General features: G+C 40.0%; 1 protein-coding gene across 1 annotated transcript in view; it reads right to left on the bottom strand.

Moving 5' to 3' along the window:
* LOC113407511 (centrosome-associated protein 350-like) overlaps positions 1 to 14,690 on the bottom strand; it is a 167,587-nt gene that overhangs the window by 46,763 nt on the left and 106,134 nt on the right. Inside the window, exons 24-27 of the mRNA XM_026656103.1 lie at positions 13,053 to 13,237; positions 11,882 to 11,969; positions 11,342 to 11,488; positions 9,217 to 9,374 (exon numbers count right to left, since the gene is read on the bottom strand). Coding sequence (XP_026511888.1) covers positions 9,217 to 9,374; positions 11,342 to 11,488; positions 11,882 to 11,969; positions 13,053 to 13,237 — 578 coding nt within the window. The remainder of the gene's footprint in view (positions 1 to 9,216; positions 9,375 to 11,341; positions 11,489 to 11,881; positions 11,970 to 13,052; positions 13,238 to 14,690) is intronic.

The raw sequence follows: 14,690 nt of genomic DNA, 5'->3' as shown, positions 1-14,690 counted from the left end.
TCATCAAGAATACTGTTCCTGACAGCTTGTAGTCCATCCTCATGAGGAATACTGGCATAAAGAGCTTCTACATCCATGGTGGCCAGGATAGTGTTTTCAGGAAGATCACCAATGCATTGCAGTTTCCTCAGGAAGTTGGTGGTGTCTCGAAGAAAGCTAGGAGTGCTGGTAGCGTAGGGTCTGAGGAGAGAGTCCAAATAGCCAGATAATCCTGCTGTAAGAGTGCTGATGCCTGAGATGATGGGGCATCCAGGATTTCCAGGTTTATGGATCTTGGGTAGCAGATAGAATACCCCTGGTCGGGACTCTGGGGGGGTGTCCATGTAGATTTGTTCCCGTGCTGTAGCAGGGAGTTTCTTGAGCAGATGGTATATTTTCTTTTGGTACTCCTCAGTGGGATCAGAGGATAGTGGCCTGTAGAATGTGGTGTTGGAGAGTTTCCTGGCAGCCTCCTGTTCATAATCCGACCTGTTCATTATGACTACAGCACCTCCTTTGTCAGTCCCTTTGATTACATTGGCCAAACAGGATAGTCCCTACGTAAAAGAATAAATGGACACAAATCGGACATCAGGAATGGTAACATACAAAAGCCAGTAGGAGAACACTTCAATCTTCCTGGACATTCTATAACAGATTTAAAAGTAGCTATACTTGAACAAAAAAAAGTTCAGAAACAGACTTCAAAGAGAAACAGCAGAACTAAAATTCATTTGCAAATTTAACACCATTAATTTGGGCTTGAATAGGGACTGGGAGTGGCTGGCTCATTACAAAAGCAGCTTTGCCTCTCCTGGAATTGACACGTCCTCATCTATTATTGGGAGTGGATTACATTCACCCTGATCGAATTGGCCCTGTCAACACTGGTTCTCCACTTGTGGGGTAACTCCCTTCTCTTCATGTGTCATTATATAATGCCTGCAACTGTAATTTTCACTCCATGCATCTGAAGAAGTGGTTTTTTACCCATGAAAGCTTATGCCCAAATAAATCTGTTAGTCTTTAAGGTGCCACCGGACTCCTTGTTGTTTTTTTGAATAAAGTGTTACCTTGCTGCTGCTACAAAACAGACTGATGTGTTAAGAGTCAATGAGCATATTATCGATTGGAACACAGCAGGATTCAGAGATAATTTTCCTGGTACAAGGTCTTCAGATTTAAAGCCAATCACATAAATGATCAGCTAAACTGGACAGCCAGCTGGTTACTAGATTGCAAAAAGTTCCTCTGACCCCCATGGAACAGGATGAAGCTCAACTCCTTCAGCCCACCCTAGTCTGTTTAGGTAGGCCATAGAGGTGACATTTGCTATCTTTTTCCAATTAAATAAGACAGTTACTTCCCAGTATATTTTAGTAACTGGTAAGAAAAGATTGGTAAGAAGCATAGAGTGGAATAAGATGGCGTAATCTTTTTGAAACCAACCTCAAACACCCATCTGTCTGAGGTAATTCCAACTCTATGATTCATGAAAAATAAAGAAAGAAGTTGGTTCCCTAAGCAGAAAGGAAAATAACCTGCCACATTTATTATCTTAAGGCTCTTGTATGCATATTAAATTTGCTGCCTCAAAAAACATACCTAGATGAGGGGTTGCCAAACTATATGGCTCATGTACCATGGGTAGTATGTGAGCTTGATATTCCGTCCATTCACTTCATACATTTTTTTTTAAATTGGTGGTACATGAACCAATAAGCTTTGGGAGCCACTGGGACAGACCACCAAGCTGTAGATAAGTTCCTTTATCTCTGCTAACTAAAGTTTTTTCTGCTAGAATGACAGTTTCTGATGGTGGTTTCTCGAAGTGTTCAGATGATTGCTCTGCTGCACCTGGATACTGGAAAGTTAGCTTTTTCCTGTAGGAGGATCAATCCAGTCAAAAATTTCCAAGAAGACCTAGAATCTCTCTCTCTTCCATTATATAATCTGTCTTCTCATTAAATATGTGGAGAGGCCTCAAAAGGAAGGTATTTCTACTTGATAGAACATCTTGTGGAATGTCTGGGCTCCTTAGACATAATTCATTGCTAAGTCACTGCCATGACTACCAAGTGAGTTGTATCTAAGGAATCAAGCCACATGAGAGGCATGCTTTGGCTCCTTTTGATCTTCAGGCATAACCTACCCTGGCTTCTTTTTTCAACTATTTTGGAAGCCGGTCCATTAATAGGAGAAGTCTGTCCCAGACAAGAAATTGTACTGTTCCAATATCACTTGATGAATCCTTATTCTCTTCTGAAGCACAGCAGAGAAATACAATTATTTCCCCAACATTCTGATCATGATGGGTTAACCCTTCTTTGCTTTGTTTTCTTATTAACTGCCACAAGAAGAGTTCTGGGATTTGGTGATTATCAGCAGGGTTAAATATCTGTGGGATAGAGGTGGATGATAGTTAGAGGTTCTCAGAAGGAATAAGGGGATAGTTGCTGTGTTCTGCTGGAGCTGAATGATAGTAAACAAGTGGTGAGATGACATTCCATGAATTATCCAAATTTAAATATACAACTCCTCTGCCATTCTGCTCAATAACTCCTGAAACTTCCTAAAGTCATCAAATGGAGACATAAAAGGATGGTATGTATGCACAGACTCATCAGTTGAAGAGGAGGAAGCAGCAGCTACTTGAATGATTATTCTCTATTTCTTCTTTCTCCTCCACTGAGGGGAAAAGGATTGAGATTGTTGGGCTAACAGGTCCAAGGCCATGTGGATCTCTTATGGTTATTTCAGAAGGATTTTGCATAGATGCCTGATAGGTTTGAGAACCCTGGAGCAGACCTTAAACTGCATCCTAGCTTGATCTTCATAGAGGCCAAAGCCTCCATAACTTATTTCAGGAATCTATAAAGGACCAAGAGAAACATCATGTGTCTTCTCCTCTTCCTTCCAAGAGAGGGAATAGTGGTATCTCAGCCTAGTGAGCACTCTTGTCCTTGAGGCATTCTTGAACCCAGTGATTTCTCAGAGTTGGACTTCTAGGCATCTTTAGACTCTGAAGATGTTCCAGACTCCTATTAATTAATACATTTAAGCTAAAATCAGATTAGCCTGTCGGACTTTCTTCAACATACATAGGTGGAACTCCCACTCTGAGTATTTTGGGAGGGGAAGTGGAGGAAATCTGCATAAAGCATATACCTCTGTGGGGAGTATCACTCACTCAGGAACTGGATACACTGGTCTGAATACAAAAATCTTTGCTTCATACAATGTACATTACTTCAACCTCACATTCTTTTCAGCCACTATGACAATGGAAATAAACGGAATCAAAAGAGCAGGAGCTGACAAAACCGCGCCTAGTGTATCAACTCATGGATCCAAAGAATGACATGGAAAACCAATTAACCTGCCATAAAAATTAACAGCTACACAAACATTAACTATTTATGATGACACTAGCTGAACAAGCCAAAGAAGCCCAGAGAGAACAAGGGATCTGACCTTCAATCTACAGTGGTAAGAAAAAAGAAAGGGATGGGTGGGAACTGTAGTTCCTTTTACAACCTAGGGGATTCAATGGTCCGAACCACAAGAGAATACGCATACAACCTCAATATTTGCTATATTCTAAAGTGTTCCAATGTAACACCAGGCGCGCACATGCATCCTATAGAGCAGGGATCTCTACAGAAAATAATCCAATGAAAACTCTAATACATACTGGGCAAGAGGGGGAGAGAAAGGCATTCACACCACACCATTACTATTTTCAAAGGCTAACTGTGCTAATGCTGTATTTTTTAACTCATCAGTTCTGAAAGGTTAATAGAAACCATTGAATAAGGAAAACTTATTTGTGCAGTTTAAAAGATTAAATGTGGTGCTCTCTCCAAACACTGATGCAATAACTAAATAGAAGCTGAGGTGTACAGACTTGAAGCCCAGAGCTAGATAAAGTTTTCAATTACTGCTCCATTGCAGCAGCTCGATAATAAGCAGTCCATTTCGTGTTCTTACCTACCGCTCAGGAAAATATATTCAGCAATAGCAGATTAATTTGGAAACAGTGAGGAAAGTCTGTTGGAATTCCACTCTGATGAGGAGCCTCCCCTCCTGGCTGTTTAGGAATGAACAGAGCATGCTCTATCAAAGAGTACACCACTGAAAAAGGTGCAGTTACCTGACCAATTGGTTGTAGATATACAGCTGGAATTTGGGATGGAGGTTGGGAAAACAGACACTGAGAGAGGCCCAGTGGTGAGACGTAAAGACAGAGAAGAAGTAGTGAACAGGAGAGCAGTGTCTACAAAATAAGGAGGAAGATTTTAAAACCAAGATATCAAAAAGACAGAAAGAACTAGAAAAGGAGAGCAGCTAACAAAGAATTTTAAAAATGTGTTAACATTACATGGATTACATCACCTCGTCTTAAACAGAAAAATTGTATGTTGTCACTCCAAAGGCAACAGAACATAACTACTTCTATGCATAAAATGTAACAGTTGATTCTGTCAATTAAATGCAAGCTTCTTTTCATATTGTTATCTAGGTTAATTTCCCCCCTAGATTTTGTTAATAATTTTGTTGCTTGTGTACAAGCTTCCATTTGCAGTTCTGTGCACACACCTCAATCCTGGGTCTTTAGCACCTCCTGCTATTCCAGTCCTCAGTAGAGGACTTGCTTGTTTTATGATATGGACAATGGTACTAGTCTGAGATCCCTAAACACATTTTCACTTGTAGGTTCAAACATGAATCAGACAATTTTTCCAAAGGTAAATGCCACTGATCTAATTAGCAGCACCACCTGGTTCAAAAATAGTGAAGCGATTCAGAAAAATAGCCTGAAATGTTCACTGGTACATCTGTTTCTAGCTGGAATGCAAATGTTGCCATTTTTCATTCTCAGCAAAGTACTAACTTGGTCTCACATTTTTCAGGTTTACACACTGCCTGTTTCACTTAAAAGTACTAGAGTGCAACAAAATTGCATCCATATTACAAAATTCCTGAAGCTAGTTGGATGATAATACTTAAAATATAGTGTTGCCCCCACAAGTTATTCAGAGGAAAAAGCCATGCTACAGATAGCTCACTATTATAGTGCAAGGTAAGAAACATGTTAAGATAAAGCAAAAGATTAGGTTAGTTCCTCTATTTCCTATGGTGCATGGATGATTATTGTTGAAGCTGCATATGCAAAGGACACAAGGGGAAAAAAAGTGTTAATTCTCTTTGACAGAGCATGCTCCTGTTCACATGCATACTACAAGGATTAAGACAGAACTCTTTTTCTCTTCCCTTCTTAGCAGAAGATAGGTATTGAAGCTGTCACAGAAGTGAGAAGAATCTCTCCTTCGCCACAGAGTACAGCAAGTCCAGCATTCTTTTACAGTCTGAAGTATAACAGGCTTTTAAAGCCCTCTTCCTCCCCAGTTTGCTTTTAGTTAATTCTTATCATCCAGTTTCTTTCCTGCACCTTATGCAATTAGACTAATTCAATATTAGTTCTCTTTCAAGGGATGGCTTTCCCTTTCCCACCTGCAAAAATTCTGCCAATACTGTCTTGCTGTACTGCTTTGATTTAACAGTATTCTTTGCTACATCCTCGGGAGAACACTGCAGTCTGCAATGCTGGTTTTTATGAACAAACATACAGTTTCAGAGCCATGTAGCAAAATATTAATTATGTAAAAAAATAATCCATTTTGCATTATTTGGCAAAAATAAAAGTTTAATTTAAGTTTAAAGAAAGTGCTACTCCGCCCTAAACTTCTACCAAACACATACATAATCCACAACATAAGTAGTAATGAGATAACATTGGAACGATACATTAAACCACACAAAGGCACAATTTCCATTCTTACTGCTCAGAGCAGCGATAAAGGAGGGCAACTATTCTGCTAGCCAGTCTTGAAAATTCTACTGAACTAGGGCAATTGTTTTGACTGGCACCTAAAATATCATTAGGCCTTTTCCTATCATCTTAAAGGTGTAACGTACTGTGTGCCAAGGCTGAAGATTTTATAACAATTTTATAAGATTGCAATGGGGGTAGTTATCTGCCAGTAACTAACTCTCTTTTTCTGTAAAGATAAGCATTATTTAATGATCTACACTCCTGGAGAAAGAAGAGAGATGTCTAGTACAATACAAGATGAAAATTAAATATTACCAAAAAAAATATTGGCATAAAAATACTTCAATTAAAAAGTGTATCAGTCACCTATGATACTTCCTATAGAGCTACTGTGTTATCAAGGTATGTAGGTACAATTTCAAAATTCAAGAACTGTGAACCAATTCTGAATTATGGCATCTGTTGCCACTGGAAATTTTATTCTTCTGATCAATCTGTCTGATTCTTAACCTTGAAGACTCAAAGACCTTCTTTTGTTCTGAGGAGAAAGTAGATTCAGGAGAAAAACCCTTTCTTTTTGGAGAACTCTGGAATCCATTATTTCCCATAAAAAGGATGCCCCCCCCCCCTTCTAAAAGGATTTGTCTATGTTAGGGCATATTTCAATCTCAACCATTCTTGTATAAAGATGGTCTTGGTTCAGCATGACTAACGTGGGAGGCACAGATCCTTAAGACTTCATAGTCAGTGTCTCAGTTGTCCTGAATGCTGTTTCTTCTTTAAAGAAGAGAACTGAAGTCTCAGGGCACTCAAAACTAATCAGTGGAGTCTGGGTCAGAAGACTTCCTTTTAGACCGGGGTGGGCAAACTTTTTGGCCTGAGGGCCACATCTGGGTATGGAAACTGTATGGCAGGCCATGAATGCTCACAAAATTGGGGGTTGGGGTGCGGGAGGGGGTGAGGGCTCCAGCTGGGGGTGTGGGCTCTGGGGTGGGGCCAGAAATGAGGAGTTCAGGGTGCGGGAGGGGGCTCCTGGCTGGGGGGAGGGAGGGGGAGGACTCTGGCTGGGGGGGAGGGCGCTGGGATGGGGCTGGAAATGAGGGTTTGGGGGTGCATGGGGGTGCTCCGGGCTGGGACCAAGGGGTTCAGAGGGTGGGAGGGGGATCAGCGCTGGGGCAGGGGGTTAGGGTGTAGGAGAGGGTCAGGGGTGCAGGCTCTGGGCGGTGCTTACCTCAAGCAGCTCCGAGAAGCAGCAATATGCTCCCCCCACCCCCGGCTGCTATGAGGAAGCATGGCCAGGCGGCTCTGCACTCTGCCCTGTCTGCAGGCGCCACCCCTGCAGCTCCCATTGGCCACGGTTCCTGGCCAATGGGAGTTGCGGGGGCGGCGCTTGGGGCAGGGTCACCGTCAGCGTGCAGAGCCCCTTGGTTGCCCCTACGCGTAGGAGCCAGAGGGGGGACATGCCACTGCTTCTCAGAGCCGTGCGGAGTAGGGCAACCCCCGACCCTGTTCCTTGGCTGGAGCTCGAGGGCCAGATTAAAATGTCTGGAGGGCTGGATGCGGTCCCCGGGCTGTAGTTTGCCCACCCCTGTTTTAGACCCAAAGTGGGTAAAGACTGTGAAATCAGATTGACCTTCTGTCATGTTTTTTCCTATTATATGGGCCCCATTACTATCTGAGCTTTCATTACCATAGTTACTGAGAATCTAACATTGGGATGACTTATGCCCTTCCCCAGGCATTTTCAAGTATCCAATATGCTAATGAGTCATAGATATCTTGTCATTACAAGATGTGTAACATTTGATTCATGACCTTTTCTCTGGACCCATCATCTTGGGATACTAGAGACAAAAAGAGAAAAAACAGCAGAAAATCTGCATAATATGGACTAAACTATAATTACCTTAACTAGTAACAAGTTTAAAGCTATTTACAGCAATTATTTTAAGTCTATTAATAGTGGTGACCCATAGTTAAAGGTCAAAAGAGAAGAACTGAAGGCAGTTAGGGCCACATATTTTTATATGGTAACTTCAAGGTAGTAGTTTAATATCCAAGATTAGTGGACACATGGAATCATAATAGTTAACTTCTTTTAGACGTATGTGGGACTTTTAAAGCAGAACAAGAAACTCTCATATTGAATTGCTTCTGCAGATTTTCAGTGAAGAAGAATTCCATACTTGTATTTTACAAATATCTCATCTGTTCAGATCAGCTTGAGTTTGTCTACAAGCTCTGATGAAATTATCTTTCACGTGCCCTTCAAGTTGCAGTCTTTGATGGCCTAAACATTTCTGACTTGAAAATGTGATACTTAACCAATGAAATAAAAAAAGGAACTAGTGGTTCTGCAACATTTATATTCTTTAACATATATACTATACAGGCATTACACAAAGGGCATGCCTCAAGGAAAAATTTTACTAACCATGAAGCAATGAATTTGCTCCATCATTACCTTGTATACCAGGAATGTAGAGCCATAGCTAATACCAATCTTTAGGGAATAAGGGTTATTTCACTGTGAAATTTATACCATCCAAAATTCCCTGAAGGAAGTTCTGGATCCGACAGAATCTCTTTATTCATTGTACTGCATCTATTGCCCTCCAATTAGGTTGTATCTCCTTTAAGCATGCATACTGTAAAAGCCATTTATAAAATAAAATAAAATAGGAAACTGAATTTAAATACCCCCACCTTTTAGACTGTATTCTGCTTTCCAATAAGTGCCTGTAGCTCACATGTTCTCAATTTTTCTCAGTGTATGGACCACATATTAACAGCAGGATTATCTCATGGAATGCCTGCTGGTTCCTTCATGATCATTCAGACCATCTCCCCTTCCCATTCACGGTCAAACACCACCTCATGCCATCTACAGCAATTGCTTAAGTGAAAAGTAATTTATCTTTAGATGATTTTTAATGCAATTTAGCAGTTAAAAACAAGGAGAACCAGGACCATATGATCAGCTAGCCAGTGATCTGCAAATCAGAATTTGAAGTCAACTAGTGTGCCAGGAGATTTCTGTTAGAATGCAGGGCAAAGATGTACTGTAACATCAGAGCATTATTACATAAATTTCCCCTTTAAAAAGTGAAAGGGATAAAGTGAGATGCCCAAACAGAGGACACAGGAACTGTATCTTAGTAGTCTTAAAGATCTATCTGAACTGAACTGCAGGGGACACTTTCCCAAGTTGTACTCTACTGAACTCAACTCCATTTCAACTCCTCATATAAATTAATGGCATGGTCATTTAAACTTAAGTGCTGCTATAGTAAAAGAGAGCAGCCTTGGCAGTGTCATCTATTGCTACTAAAGCAAAGCATTTACTTATTTTCTGCTACTAGTTTTATTAAAATAAACAAAACTTTTATAAAAATAGTTACTTTTCATCCATTCGGCTACGCATTTTCTTGAGCTTCTGCATGATGCTACTAGTCTCACTACTGGAGATGGAGATTGGGGAAGGGCTGCGGGTCTCTACATCAGTTGGAAGTGGGCTGGAAGCATTGCTCTGCTTTATATCATCCTCACTGCGAACCTCCTACAACAAAAGCAGAACAAAATTAAGAAAAGTATCATGGGCTTGGAGTGAAGAGTGAGAAAATAACTTTTTGAATATTGATCCGCTTTCCTCCTTTCTCCAGCATCAAACACAAAATTTGGCCCTGTAAACAATAGTTATTACCATACCGCTTTAGTCAGGTTAATCCTTGGACCCAAGCAGTCTATCTAGAGTTTATCCTGAGGTTACTAAAACTCAAACACAATGGAATTTTAAGCAATCAGAAAATAAATCCATAAGAAACCTCTACTGAGAAAACTGTAGCGCCAAAAAGAAGGCAGGTAATTCTTTTTATTTAACCTTTTCAAGTTTCTTTTTTATTTTATTAATTTACCCCATATTTATCTCCCACCCAACACCAATCTGACAATACTTTAGAAACTTGAGGCACTAGTTCTTATTGCAGATGCTTGGTAGCTTATTTCATATACTAACAATTTTTAAAATTCAGCATAAATCCCTTCAGTACTCTGCTGCTCTGTAACTTAAGTTCTCCACTGATAGTTTCTTAAATACTGAGTAATCCTTTCCATATTACTAGAATAAAGCCTCATCTTAGATTTTGTAAAGAGTTTAGCATCCGTAAGGTGATCTCTCCTATTTTTCAACCTGGAGAAAGAAACATGCAAGACTAAAGGTCAAGACCTCAAACCATACTACCTACACATTTCAAAGTATTGCGCTTCCACCTCTCTCTCATGTCTTTTTCTCAGTCTTGTTCTCTTCCTCCCTTTGTGGGTAGGATATATTCTATAGCAGGGGTAGGCAACCCATGGCACGCGTGTCAAAAGCAGCCCCGCGAGCTGATTTTCAGTGTCACTCACACTGCCCGGGCCCTGGCCACCGGTCCGGGGAATCTGCATTTTAATTTAATTTTTAAATGAAGCTTCTTAAATATTTTAAAAACCTTATTTACTTTACATAAAACTAGTTTAGTTATATATTATAGACATATAGAAAGAGACCTTCTAAAAACATTAAAATGTATTACTGGCACGCGAAACCTTAAATTAGAGTGAATAAATGAAGACTCGGCACACCACTTCTGAAAGGTTGCTGACCCCTGTTCTATAGAATCTCGATTCTACATTTTACCTTCCTCAGTCTCTAACAAGGACTTATTTAACAAGTTAACTACATGGGTTTCTTTCTTTCCTAGATGACCATGCCTTCCTTTTGCTTCCTCTTACTCACAGTGAATGCACTCTTTGCATGGTCTGGAAAGTCCAAGAATCCTGCTGCTGCGATAGTCAACAATCCTGTACTGTAACAAGTATGTTCACTTTCCAAAGAGGTCTTTCATCCAGGAAGCACAGCATCTGGTATTGCCCATGATACAGAGGCTTCCCGCCATTTTAGGTCCCTAATCTCTTATATCCTGTGCAACTGGAAGACTGAATTAAATCATCTAAAATCACCAGAAAGCTTTAGTCTCTCCAGATTAAACCAGAAATGTATAGTAAGGAAAACTGGTTTTATTAGTCAAGATTTTCAAAAGTGACTTTGGGTACCTCAATTTTTCAGGGCCTAACTTGGGACTCCATAAAACAGCCTGATTTTCAAAGGACAAAAACTCAGCATTTTCTGAAAATCAGACCCTTTTAAAGTGTCTCAAGCTGGCATCCATAAATCAAGATACCCAAAATTACTAGTAACTTTTGAAAATCTTGACAATTAACATCATTTGCTATCCAGTTCAAAAAATAAACATCTTTTGAAAGTCATTGCCATATGGCTGTTTTTTCCTTCCACAATAAATTAAACAGATCAGACAGACAAAATTGCTCATAAACCCAAGGGATGAGGGAAGATTTAGGAGGAGGAGAAGCAAGTCTGTAAGCTATGTATTCAACATGATAACTTTTCATTCCTATACACTGAAGTCAATTACCACTGGAATGGGTTGGCTCCAAGTAGTAAGATACAGCTTCTGTAATGTTACTTACCAGCTTGTTTTCCCCCGCAGACTTCAGTTTTTCCTGCAGTTTCATGGTAGTCTGGCGGATTCGTTCTATCTCCTCCTGCTGCTTAAGTATCAGTTGTCTCTCCTTCCGAGCTGCCTTATTGGCCTCTTGCAAACGCTTAATTTCTGCCTTTAAAGGTAGAAAAGATGCAGCAAAAGAACTGTAGTGACAGTTGCCTGGAATGCATGCTGAGGCTGCCGTAAGGCCTGTGCCATATAATTAGTCAAGGCATTATGTTATTTTGATAATTTTGTTCAGTTATTCTCAGAGCAAGGACAGCTGATCAATTACTATACCACCACTAATAACTGTGTCCTGGTGTAAAAGGCTCAACTTGTTAATGCTAGATGCTATTATAATACAAATAAATAAAAATAATAATAATGAGAACCACAATAAGCTTAGGATCCAAGGACCTGGTTCGGTGGTTCTTGTTCAATACTCAAGTATCTATACAATGTCAGAGCTGTCCAGCGACTATACGATGGATTCAACTGGATTTTTCTATAGGGCAGCATTTACCTTCTCCTGCTGCAGCCTCAATAGCAGACCACGCTGTCTCTTTCGGATGGGTGGCATCTTGTCATCCTCTCCTTTGTCTCGTAAATGTCTGCAAGAAGATTGGGGGAAGGGAAGAAATAAATAAATAGCCTTAATTTCTCTTGCTTCCAAATACAGCAATACTTTTCTACTCTGCAATCTTACATCTCCAAAACAGAGTAGCACCATTTTGCATGTCAAAACTCCATCATGAATATTCTCTTCGGTGAACTATCCTATGTTCTTTAGGGTCTAAACAGAATCAGTTTTGCTATATTTAGTTTGGCTCTGTTTGAGATACAATTCTGTAGCAAAGGCATAAAAAGTTAAAAGAGAGTCAATGTAGGTGATGCCAGACATTGTCTCTCATGCCCAGGCCAGATATTCACAGCACAGTAATTTGAAAGACAGTGAGTGAAAACAATGCTCCAGGTCACTCTCTAATAGTTCCCTGCCTGACACATGAAATCCTAGAGTAAAGGAAACAGTTATGGTTGTTTACGGCAACACAGGGCCTTTGCTGGTTGGTGGTACGGGAATTTTAGAAGGGGGGAGAGAAATCAGGTGACCTTAATACCACTATTACTGTTGAGACAGTATCAAAATGCACATAAAAGAGATGAGACAGTATCAGTACAAGATAATTGAAGCAGCAGCAGCGGCATATTTAAGGTTTGAATACATTGCATGTGGTTGTAACAGAAAAATTTAGAGTTGAAAGAAAATGGTTCCTCTTGAGTTGAAAAAGTGATTTCAGGTGGGACTTTATTAGTGACGCTATACAATTAATTGCTTTGTCAATCTACGAGGGAATAGTCATGTCCTCCTTGCACCCTCCCCACTATGAACCTTAACTCAGGAAGCAATATTTAAATAAAAAGAACATATAAAGACAATCATCATCTCTCGCAGTTTACTGTGTAGACAAGCTTCTCTTTATTGAACAGTACTGAATTTAAACTGGAGAATACACGTGCCTATTGCATCATTTTCACATTTGTTATATGTATACGGTGATTTTAGATGAATAGTTTACAAAGAACACTTAATCGAATTTAAAAAACAGAACATGAAGAACCCATAAAAACAATACCCAGGTAGAAGCACAAGTGCAGGAATCGTCAGTGAGACTACATATTCAGAGTTCTCTTACTTTTTCTGGTGTTCCAGCCAGGCTAACTCAGCCTTGGTTTTCTCTTTCAGTGCCTTTTCACGGAGCCGAAGCAGTGAAGACTGATGAGCTGCTCGCATTTCCTCTTCCTTCATATACTGCCGTACCATCTCCATGGTGAATTTAGAGAAACTATCCTGCCCCCCCGAGAATGGCATACTTAGCTCCTGGTGAGGCAAGAGAAATTCCAGTTAATCCCCACAAAAAGGACCTCAAGTAATATTTCATCAGACCCAAATTATCTAAGTGAAAGAGGACGAGGGCCAGCATTCTGCATATACAATACCAGTACCCAACTACATGTGAAGATTGAAACTCATACCAGGGGATATTTGAAGAGATGGTATGAAACAGAAGAGGGAGGGGCAAGTTGAGATCCCCATTTGGTGGTGGTGTGGGTTTGTTTGTTTCATTTTACGACATCGAGCTACCTTACTGTTAGACAATGATGCTACATTTAAAGTACAGGCTGAGAATTACATGCCACACACCGACAAAGAGTTTTCCCTATAAATTGAGCTCAGTCTTAACTTTCCAACATCTTACATTAATGTAAAGATTAATTTCCCCAAGCTGTTAGTCTGTTCTTTACATCCACTTGAAAATGTCTTTTTCACCTGAAAAGCTGTTAGTGCTTTTCCTGGTGTAGGGACATTTGGATTTTTTTAAAAATTTTGATGACATTTTTAGTTTATTTTATTTTCTCCATTGTGGCTGACAAGGCCACAAAGCAACAGAGAAGCAGAGAAATGTGCCCCAAACACAACAGCATTGAATAAATTTAAATGCTTCAAACACAGGGTAGATTTTCTACTTACATGTTTCAGCTTTATCCTTTGCTAAAGGCTTCTATATTTCGTTTTACAAAACTACCGTAGCCAATTGATAGCTAGATGACAGTTCCAAAAAGTCTGTTGATCTATTGGGGGAAGTGGCACAATAGGAGAGTGCTTTCCACGCCACATCCATGTTCACATATCCTCCCTGGTAAATCTTAACCCTGCCCAACTGTAGGTCAGCTGGGCTTGGAACATCCAAAGCCCAACAAACTGGGACCATGGTGAACCACTAGAAGTTTGTCAGAAGGAAAGTCACCTCTGGACCAGAGTTGAAGCACCTTTAGCAACAAGTCTCTTAAATCTTCTTGCCTCCCGCCCTGTTAATAATAGGGGCTGAACTGGTGGGAGTGGCAGGATGAGGGCTGCATATTTGCTGGTGAGTGTGATGGAATAGGTCTGAGTGGTATGGGTATTTGATGGATGTAGAGAAGAAGGAAAAGCGACAAGTACATAGTTGGGGAAATGTGATTTCTAGATTTTCAGCAACTGCGTTGATGTGATTTGCTTAATTCTAAGTTAAAGGTTTTTGTTTGAAGGATAATAATGTGGGGAGACACTGGGATAGTTGTTAGAAAAGTTTGTATTAAGTGCACATTCATAAGTGTTTATTGAAATAGTTGAAAGATTACATAAAAATATAATGGTAAAAACATTATTTAGGTTGCAATCAAACATTCAAAAGTTTGGAAATGCCTGATTTAAGGTTGCCTATGCCTATCATAGTTCTGGCATTTTGTAATTTTCAAGTGCCTGACTTGAAAGCTAAATAACTTTTTATCAG

The sequence above is a fragment of the Terrapene carolina genome, unplaced genomic scaffold (assembly GCF_002925995.2).
Source record: "Terrapene carolina triunguis isolate 2854851 unplaced genomic scaffold, T_m_triunguis-2.0 Scaffold212, whole genome shotgun sequence".
In the NCBI taxonomy this organism is placed as follows: domain Eukaryota; kingdom Metazoa; phylum Chordata; order Testudines; family Emydidae; genus Terrapene; species Terrapene triunguis.
Note: the sequence above shows the minus strand (reverse complement) of the source record. Positions and strands in the feature narration are given on the sequence as shown.